Source organism: Akebia trifoliata, chromosome 2 (assembly GCF_017979445.1).
Source record: "Akebia trifoliata isolate Shusen 1 chromosome 2, ASM1797944v1, whole genome shotgun sequence".
In the NCBI taxonomy this organism is placed as follows: domain Eukaryota; kingdom Viridiplantae; phylum Streptophyta; class Magnoliopsida; order Ranunculales; family Lardizabalaceae; genus Akebia; species Akebia trifoliata.
This window is the reverse complement of record NC_141376.1, coordinates 31,051,252-31,061,710: the sequence shown is the minus strand read 5'-3', so window position 1 is coordinate 31,061,710 and position 10,459 is coordinate 31,051,252. Positions and strand designations below refer to the sequence as shown.

The 10,459-nt window shown below is 35.1% G+C and overlaps 1 protein-coding gene across 10 annotated transcripts; it reads left to right on the top strand.

The window, feature by feature from the left end:
• Positions 1–3,689: 3,689 nt before the first annotated feature.
• Positions 3,690–9,696, top strand: LOC147410126 (putative disease resistance protein RGA4). Of its 10 annotated transcripts, none has more exons than XM_086432356.1 (7): positions 3,690–6,870; positions 7,745–8,063; positions 8,165–8,443; positions 8,628–8,677; positions 8,774–8,976; positions 9,150–9,227; positions 9,308–9,696. In XM_086432356.1, the coding sequence occupies exon 1, from the start codon at positions 3,791–3,793 to the stop codon at positions 6,809–6,811; it is 3,021 nt and encodes a 1,006-aa protein (XP_086288482.1). In that variant the 5' UTR covers positions 3,690–3,790; the 3' UTR covers positions 6,812–6,870; positions 7,745–8,063; positions 8,165–8,443; positions 8,628–8,677; positions 8,774–8,976; positions 9,150–9,227; positions 9,308–9,696. The 10 variants fall into 10 exon arrangements, with proteins under 10 accessions (XP_086288482.1, XP_086288480.1, XP_086288479.1 ...); XM_086432354.1 differs by having other exon boundaries at positions 8,770–8,976; XM_086432353.1 differs by having other exon boundaries at positions 8,165–8,528.
• The last annotated feature ends 763 nt before the right edge of the window (positions 9,697–10,459 follow it).

The window sequence follows — 10,459 nt, the reverse complement described above, 5'->3', positions numbered from 1 at the left end:
CTTTTTAAAGAGGGGGGGAGGGGGGAATTACATTGATTAGAAACACTATATCGAACTTCTTAATTTATTTTCTTGTTTTAGATCCTGAAGAACTTAGAAGTGTAATTAGAGACTTTGCTGAGAGACTTTCTTTGAAATGATAAAGTCAATAAATTATAGTAATGGGTATTTGTTGGGTTGGTTCTGGTTCCAAGGGTATCATACTCTGAACAAAAACTGATGTTCAAGTTTGGGTTCGATTATGAGAATATATAGAACCGACCCAAACCTGACCCATTGACACCCCTAATATATATAGTATTATAATATAATATATTAAATATTAAAATATAATAAGGAAATATTGTAATGTATAATATTATAATATTTTTTTAAAATTTAAATTACACATGAATTGTAGATTTTCATGTCAACTTGAACAACTACACTACAACATGCTTTCTTGACAGGATATTTTGTCACTTACCAAAAATGACACTTCAATAGCCTCTCAAGATTGATTTTTGTAATTTTAAAAATAATTTAACTTTTATTTAAAATATTATTTTATTTAGGATTTTTTTTTTGTAATTTCCCCTTTTTAGAATTGAGAGATTCTATAGCCACAACAGTTTTTTCTAATGCCACCCCCAATTCATAGGTAAATTATGAAAGATTTGCACATATTTTGGTGTGGCATTAGAAAAGGTTGGTGTGGCTATAACTACTCTCTTAGAATATTATAACAACAAGGGTTTCTAATAGAGAGCTACTATTGGCACCCTAACTTTTACTTATTACACCTCAATTTGTTAAATTACTTATCACACCCCAATTAAAGATTAAAATACACTATTCAAATCTTGCAAAAAGGTTTGGATCAAATTATAATTCCAACATTAAAAAACATTATAACACTCTTTTAAAAAATTTCAGTAGTTATTTATAATTATGATTACACTAACATTTTCCTTATTAACTCAGTAAAATTTTAAGCTTTACTATGATCATTTTGCTCAAATGGGCTGCTACCACATTTGCAATCCAACACAACAACCCTCTAGATTTTTAGGAAAAATTTAGATCCCAAAAAAGTTTTTTTGGGGACTTCATCCAAGGTTTTGAAAATGGACAGCTACCGAACTTCCACGGAACTCCTAAATTTAAAATTAAAATTCAAACAAATTTTTTTGGTATTGTTTTTTCAAATCTTGAAGTTTTAGATCATGGTTTTGAATCCTACAAATTGAGCCCAAGGACCCTTAGCATAGGTGAAATCCTTACTAACTTATGCTAGTCTAACTCTTATGATGGGCTCATACAAAATGTTGAACCCAAAAATGTAAAAATAAAAAAACAATCTGCAAAAAAAAATGAGTGAGCTTCTATTGGCAACCCAACCTTTACTTATTTTAAACTATTCATTTATTTTCTTTATTTTTAATTGGAGTGTAATAAGTGAAAGTTGGAGTGCCAAAAACAGCTCTCTTCTAATATGACTGGGCAAGGAGGAAAAATCAATATCTAGGGATTGATATAAATCTTTCCTGCCACATTTGCATGGTTTTAAAATGGATTGCAATATTATTACATGATGATGAACTAACTCACTAAAATTGGCGCGGTGTAGATGTGGTTGATGTGGCATGTACACAACATCACAAATCTTTTTTTTCTTCTTTCCTTATGTATCCTGAAGAAAAATATCAATGGTTTTGTGCACTGCCTCGTCAATTTATCGTCAATCATTAATTTATGATGTCATTTTATAGTAAAAGCACTTATGGTGTTTATTCATATCTTTTATGGAATTGTAAATGAGTAATATCATTACTCTTTAAAATTCATCACACACCAAGATGACTTGTGAATTGTATCCATAATATTGTATTCGGCTGAAATTTTAAAAATAACGACAATCAATTGAACAAGTGGAGTATTCTACTTGTCCACGTCCACTATCTTACCCCAGTGAACTCCACTTCACTAGAATCAACCATAGTTTTAAAATCCAAAAAACATAATTCGACTCAAATGTCTTTCGAGTCGAGTCAAGTCGAAAACTCGAGAATTTACCGATTGATTCAAATGAAAATAATTAATAACTTAAATACTCTCATCTAGAGAAATGCCCTTGATTTTCTCCCTAAATATCTCTCTCTTCTTCAACCTTAAGATCTCTCTTCTTCAAACCTAATATATATTTCATGTAATCTTTTCAATTACAAAGAAGATGGGATTCTTGAGGCAGCAGGACACGATGGATTATTTGGGCTTAAAAAGAGTTTTTTTCAAGCGATTGAAACCAATTGATTGAAGACGAGCTGAATGGGTTAAAAAACTTGAAGATGTTGGCTTTTCCATTTGAATAATGAAGAGTTTTATTCTACAGATTGACGCCTACGGATTGAGAATCAAGTTGAATAAGTTAGATAAGTTGAAGATGATGGATTTTTTTTTATAGAAAAAATCAAGGATTTTCTTCAAGGGATTGAAGATGAGGTATAATGTATTAAAGAGCTTGAAGATGATTGATTTTTAGGAGAAAAATCGGGATTTTTAGAAATGCATATTTATTTTTTCATGACAAAATTAAGTGAACTAGAATGGTTGGGTTTGCAAATTGGTTGATACCGTTGTATGTCATGAATCCAGTGTGAATCTTATTGCTAACTGATTATCTTTGTACTGATTCACGGTTCGATCATTAAACGAATTTGCGAACATAGGTCTACTTGTTCAATTGTAACTTGTTATATCCCCATTTAAGTTTTGTTCCAGTGTATAACCTTCCAAAACTACTTATTGAATAATTCGTAGATTTAATTGGGTGTTCCATTATACAGAGAATTTTCTTTTTAGGGGAGGGGATTGGAAAAAAATCATTGAATTTTTTGAAAAAACAGTCTGATTTTTAAAATCCTCTTTAGTAGATACAAATGCATATAAGGTTACGTGTACAAGATAGGCTCCTGATGCAAGGCGGAGAACAATATTCCAATTGGTCCCCAGTTCTCAAAAGAATACCGAACAATTAGGTATTAAAAACTTATTGATTCACACACCAAGTAATTGCAAAAATAGTAAAAATGTCTAAAAAATAAGGTAAATGAAATAATCGGACTTAAAAACGAAAACTCAATTGCAAGGAAATTGATCTTGAAGATCTCAATGTTTTTATTCAAGAGTCGATCTTCTCGGATTATTCTGATTCCATCGTCCCTCGAGATCCATGGGCTTAGGCCTTATGCTTAGACGTTTGACAATCCAAACATTCCATGAATTCTTCTACTATGATCTCTACATCAGCTCCCAGGTTGTCAATAGTCCAAACATCTTCTCAATAGCTTTATCCAGACTGATCGTGCACAAATGTACACTTATTAAACAAGTGGTTCAAGTCTTCTTCCTGATCTCTACAAAGGCAACATGCCGCATTGTCAACAACCCTCTAGTCCTTCAACCGTTTGAGAGTTTTCAGTCCTCTGCTCCCCTCTATTGATAAGGGCATATCAATATTAGAATTAGGCCATACTCTAGAACCACAGCGCAATTCATTAAAATAAAAATTAATCTATTTGACGTATTTATTTAATTTAGTTGAGGTGTAATAAGTAAAATCTGGGGTGACAATAGAATTACCCTTAAGCCACCAAGCCAAAAAAAAAAAAAAAAAAAAAAAAAAAAAAAAGTCAAAAGCTGTTGCTGTTGCTGCTGTTACTTCTCTTCTTCTTCTAGCATCGACAATTTCATTCATCAATTGTAATTCTCTTTCTGTTTCATAGTCTTGTTAAGAGTTTATATAATTAGCATGGCAGAATCAATTGCATCTGCTTTTCTTGGACCTATATTAGGGCAACTGAGCTCTTCAATTGAAACCGAGTTTCGATCGTTACGCGGCGTTCGGAAATATTTGGACAAACTGTCCAGTCTCTTGTCATCAATTCGATCCGTACTCCAAGATGCCGAGCAAAAGCAAATCCACTCGTACCAGGTGAGAGAATGGATTAGAAAGGTTAGAGATGTCGCTTACGATGCCGAAGACATATTGGATGCGTTTGCAACTGAAGCTTTACGATCCAAAGTTGAAGGTGAAAATCTAACTAGCAAGTTGAAGGACATCAATGAGAGATTAGAATGGATTGCAAAGGAAAGGAATGAACTTGATCTTGGTGATGTTTTCGGTAGAGAAAATGATAAAGAGAAGTTAATAAATCTGTTGGTATCGCATGGGTCTGTTTCAAATGGACTCTCTATTATTCCCATAGTCGGTATGGGCGGAATCGGCAAGACGACCATTGCTCAGCGTGTTTACAACGACGAGAGGGTTGTGAAGCATTTCGACATGAGAAGTTGGGTTCGTGTGTCTAATGATTTTGATTTGGAAAGACTGTCAAAGGCCATTATAGAGAGTACTTCCAAGATATCATCTAATTATGAGGAATTAACCTCACTCACTGAAGAAATTAAGAAAATAGTAAGTGGGAAGAAATTTCTACTCGTATTAGATGATGTCTGGAATGAAGATTCTAAAAAGTGGGAAGTCCTAAGAGCTCCCTTGCGATGTGGAGCAGAGGGGAGTAAAATTATTGTCACCACTCAAAGTGAAAAGGTTTCACGGATCATGGGCACTATAGATAGTTATCCCTTGCGAATTTTGTCCAACGAAGATTGCTGGTTATTGTTGGGAAAACAGGCATTTCCAAATGAGAGTTGGGATGGGCATCCAGATCTGGCGGCAATTGGCAAAGAAATTGCAAAAAAATGCAGGGGTTTACCTTTGGCTGCAAAGAGTCTTGGAGGTCTCTTAAAAGGTAAGACACAAGAAAGAAAATGGAAAGACATTTTGACCAGTGAAATATGGGAATTGCCGCGAGGAAAATATGATATCTTAACTCCTTTGAGATTGAGTTATCATCATTTACCCTCACATCTAAAGCGGTGCTTCCGATATTGTAGTATATTTCCTAAGGGTTTTAAATTTGACAAAGAGACATTGGTCAAATTGTGGATGGCGGAAGGTTTTATTAAATCAGATATCGGGCAAAGCGAAATTGAAGATGTGGGTAGTGATTACTTTGATGATTTGTTATGGAGATCATTCTTCCAGTGGGAGAATGGTAGATACAAGATGCATGATTTGATTCATGATCTAGCGCAATCAGTCTCAGAAGGTGAATGTTTTAAAATGGAGGATGACATGCTATTGCATTTCTCTGAAAAGGTTCGGCATTCATCATGCTTCATTAATGAAGAAAATGATTCTTCAATCATTGAGAAATTCCTTGAATGCAAGAGGCTACACACTCTACTGGTATTCTCAATAACGAGAACTACATATGAAAGCATCTCCAATAATTTATTCCAAGTATCAAAATTCCTCCGTGTTTTGGATTTGAGTGGCCAAGACATTGTAAAGTTGCCAGGTTCAATTGGCAATTTGAAACACCCACGGTACCTTAACGTTTCTTGTACAATGCTGCAAAGATTGCCTGAATCATTGAGCAGCCTTTATAACCTGCAGACTTTAGATCTTAATAGCTGTCATAGAATTGTTGAGTTACCCAAGGACACAAGAAATCTGATTAAGCTAAGACATCTTGATCTTCCGCCAAATGTTCGTTCGATGCCGGAAAGAATTGGAGAATTAACATGTCTACGAACAATATCAAATTTCGTTGTTGGTAAAGAGAATGGAGATGATCAGATAGGACAGCTGATGGGATTGATCAACCTCAGAGGTAAATTAATAATTTCAAGTCTCCAAAACGCGATCAATGCAAAAGAGGACCTATTGAAGAATAAAGAATACATTGAGGAGTTGACTTTGTCATGGGATAGAGATGATGATGCAAGTGTGCCAGTGGAAATACTTGAAAGGCTCCAACCTCACCCCAATCTCAGATTGCTAAAAATTTGTTACTATAATGGTGTAAGATTTCCGAGTTGGATGGGGGATCCATCATTCTCTAACCTGACGCAAGTTGAGTTGTTCGATTGTACATGCCAAACCCTCCCTCCTCTCTCACAGTTGCCATCTCTCAAGATACTTCACATATGGAGAACGAATCTGACACATGTCGTGGGTCGTGAGACATGTCATGGCATCATGGTTACTAAGGCTGCCGCTTTTCCATCTTTGTTAGAGCTTTCTTTAAATTCAAACCAAGATTTACTGGAATGGGGTGATGGCATTGAAGAAGGTGATTTCCCTCACCTCCGTAAACTGGATATTATGAACTGCGAGAGTTTGATTGCTTTTCCAAGGTTTTTGACATCTCTTCGTGAGTTATGTTTGGACCAATTTGTCAATGAGAGGATGTTAAACCTTGTGCCATACTTCACCTCTCTCCTGTCCTTGAAAATTGGTTGTTTTGAAAATATAGAGGCAATACCCAGTGGATGGTTCAAAAACCTAAAAGCACTCAAAATGTTTCATATTTCTGATTGTCATGAGTTGGTATCATTGCTAGAGGATGAAGAAGACAGCAAACACCTCCATTCTCTGGAAAGTTTAGAAATATCACATTGTTCCCAACTCACGGTTTTACCAAATGAGGGTCTACGACACTTGATATCTCTTCAACAATTGTCTATAAGGGTACTTCCTCAACTCACATCCTTACCAGATGGATTGAAAAACCTCATCTCCCTTAAGCACTTGTCTATCGAAGATTGTGAAGAACTTGCAACCTTTCCAGAGGAAGGACTGCCCACCACGCTTCAATCTCTTTCCATTTCAAAATGTCCACTAGCACTAAAGTGCCACAAGGAGTGGGGTGACGATTGGCCCAAGATATCACACATCCCAGATATACGAGTTCATCCATAAGGGTTTAATCATGTGGAAGATCAGAAGGCCATAAATATCCATATTTGTTTCAATGAAAGGTATCTTTCTTTTCCTTATGTTTTATTTAATTATTTATTTATTGCGAGGGATTTTGTGCCAGCACGTGATTTAGGACTCTGTTATATTGTTTTCTTGAACGGTTATTTATTTTAATTGTGTCGATATTCCCATCTGAAATTGATCTTACTTTGAGAAATCCACACCCCTCTCAATCATTCATTTTACACCAATTGTCCAACATTGTTGCACCCTAGTTTGGAACACTGGTTCACCCACTACCCAATTCAATTGACAACCATCAAACTTACTTGGCCTTACCTACCGTTCTTTCGCTCAATTGGGTCAGGTTGGGTTTGGAAACTTATGACCTGAACCCATTTATCATCTAATAGACAATTTCTACTTGACCCAATCCAACCAGAAGAATCTGTGACGACTGATGAGGTTGGGTAGCTAGACCCCTTTAATCAATCTGACTCAAATATGCTAGATGATTCTTATTCAGGCTATGTGATTCTCAATTAATATGTTTTACTAACTTATTACTTTTGAGTTACTTATCAATTTTTTTATTACTTTTGAGTTCTACACTTATTTTCTCAAGGAGTCCTTCAAGAAGTATAGACATGATTAGCTTCAGATTACATATCGTCATAGATGAACTTTGATGCAGTTACAAAGATCAAGAAGTAGGATTAAAATTAAGAGGATTTCCATTTCTAGTTATGTTTGTTTTAATTCAAAATTCATCAAGTATGAAAAATGTTTGAAGTTCATCAAAACACGAATTGAATTTGTTGAAGATTTTGGGTTTCTTTTATGATTATGTTTTGTGCCTCTTAAATTTAATAATTAAAAGTTGTGGGTAGTACCACTATCTTTGTTTGATACACTTGTCTTGCTATTTCACAGGACGAGCCTCATGCCTCATGATTCGGACTCTGATATTCCCTAGCTAAATGATCTATCGCATACCGTTCGAGGTGTAGATCCACATCTTCATGATCGACAGATGTACTATCTTTGTTGACACCAGCCACCAATTTGGCTTTTTCAACTTCTCGTCCACGATGGCGTCTGAGCTTAAACAATCGTGGACAGTGCAACAGTGAGAATTAAGCCGCCTTAGCGACACATATAGGTCACTTTGCTATGAAGAACATATACCTCTGTCCCATCTTGGGATAGAGTGCCCATCGATATACTTGATCTCATTTGGCATCTGATCTAGGTAGTTGTTATTTCTTGTTTATAAGTTTTTTATTAATGTTTAGCTTTATTTATCATATCTTTGTTGTTTAATTAGATTAATTTATTCATTATTCTAAATAGGATTACCTTGAGATCATCGATGTCCATTCGGTATTTTGTCTATAGAAAGTTGGTAAAGCTTGGAAAGACTGGAAGCACTGGCTAGGACAACATTATCACACCATAACATGCTCGATAAGGCATGATTTCTTGGTGAAGCGAGAGAACTAGGAGATGTTTGTCGACTTAAAGTCTACACTTGAGGAGAAGGAATAGAGACTGAAGTTCAAGAAAGTACGTGGCAACATGAAAGCCCCACACACCACAAGAAGAAAGGGTGTAGCAAATAGGGAGGAATTGGTAAGTTCCCAGTTATATTTAAATGTGTGTACATACATTAGGCCTGATGGCACCGCTTTGGCACCCACAATCGAGCAATACCATTGTGAGTGGTCATAAATTTATTTATTTTATTTTTATTAATCAAAAGAAATTTTTAATAAGTCCTTCATTTTGCAATTTTTGATTAAAAAACTGATTGAAGCGGGTCCCACATTCGGACAAAGGGATATAGAGCATGATGCGGTTGCAAAAGTATATTCCTGTGATTTCATTCATTTTTTCATCTTACATACATGGTCTTATTCTAATAAGATTAATTTTTACTGCATGGGTCTGTGGAAAAGATAGAGAAGGGCGAGTGTGAGGCTTGGGATACAAGGGGGGTATCAAAACCAGCTTTGCGATACACTGCTCCACAAGAAATTCAGCTAGAAACGTTAGAGGGTCAAATGTTCAATATGACTCAGCAACATCAAAATTTGACGGAGAAGATGAACTCAGTGTCACAACCATCTACGAAGTCCTCATATGATGTTGGAGGTTCTTTTGAGGTATTGATTTGAATTTTGTTAAAAGTAGATTTTCTAATTATCTTGTATAAAATATTAATACTCTTGATGGTACTGCCTTGACACCTGAATCGTGTAATACCGTTGTGAGTGGTCATTATAATTTTCTTTTATTAATCCAAAGAATAATTTTAAAGAAGTTCTTTGTTTTGTAGCTTTTGATAAAAAGAAAACTGATTGAAGTGGATCTGACATTCAGACAATGGGATATAGAGCATGATGCAGTTGTAAAGGTACATTCGTGTTATTTCATTCATTTTTTTTATTTTACATACATGATCTTTACTCTAATAAGATTAATTTTATTGCATAGGCATGTGGGAAAGATAGGGAAGGGCAAGTATGAGGCTTGGGAGGGGGTATCAAAAACAACTATGCGGTACACTGCTCCACAACAAATTCAGCTAGTCAGATGTTTAATAGGGATCAACAACATCAAAATTTGACGGGGAAGATGAGCTCAATGTCACAACCATCTGTGAAGTCCTCACATTATGATGTTTGAGGTCCTTTTGTTGTATTGATTTGAATTTTGTTAAAAGTAGATTTCCTAATTATCTTGTATAAAATATTAGTACTCTTAATTATTTGTAGGAGAGAACATTATCACCCTATCCCTCCCCACGTGGTTAGAGGTGCAATATGTGAAACCTCCATTTGAGTAAGATCTATGCTCATGGGATACTAGTTTGTGCAAAGGTACTATCACTGAATTACTATCATGTCCTTATTTAGGTGATATTTGAAATGTCTACTGAGCTATAGGATAAGGATTTGCCTAAGGAAATAACATTCACGAACACTGCCACAGGGTCCATCATTAGGTGGCCTAGTATGATGACAGACATCATGTCATGACTCATCTTCCCTTCTCGTCTTTTGGACTCCTATTACACTTTTATTTTCTTTGCATATGTTCTACATATACATTTCTATATTGTCTTTGACTTGTTTTCATTAAATATTTCAGTGGCAAACTTAATTGATACTATAACTTTTGTTTATCGTCTTCCAGTACTTTTGCATTATTTTATATTGTTTAATTTGAAACTATTATTTTTGCTTGTTAGGTAACCTTTTTAACTCTGCCAATGTAAAATCAAACGTTTTACATTGCCGGTCCCAAGCCCGGATGAAGGAGGAGGGAAAAGGTTGATCCATGAATATTTTACTTGGATATCTTTCTTCTAACACATATTCATTTGAATTTGACTATTTTTCTTTGTAGGGTTTCACTAAATTATGAGATCAAGAGATCTTAATTTGTTAGTATTTTTGCAAGTCCAACAACTTCTTCCCACTCTTAGGTGAGGTTTCTTAATTTCAAGTTTTAAATTATAAATTTCAATGCTTCTTTTCACTCTAATTTTTCAATTTATAATCTCAACCTCTGTTTGTTTTGATTCAAAGGCCTAAAGGTCAAATTCTCATTTTAGAGTGGGGGTGGGGGACGGGGGTTGTTTTA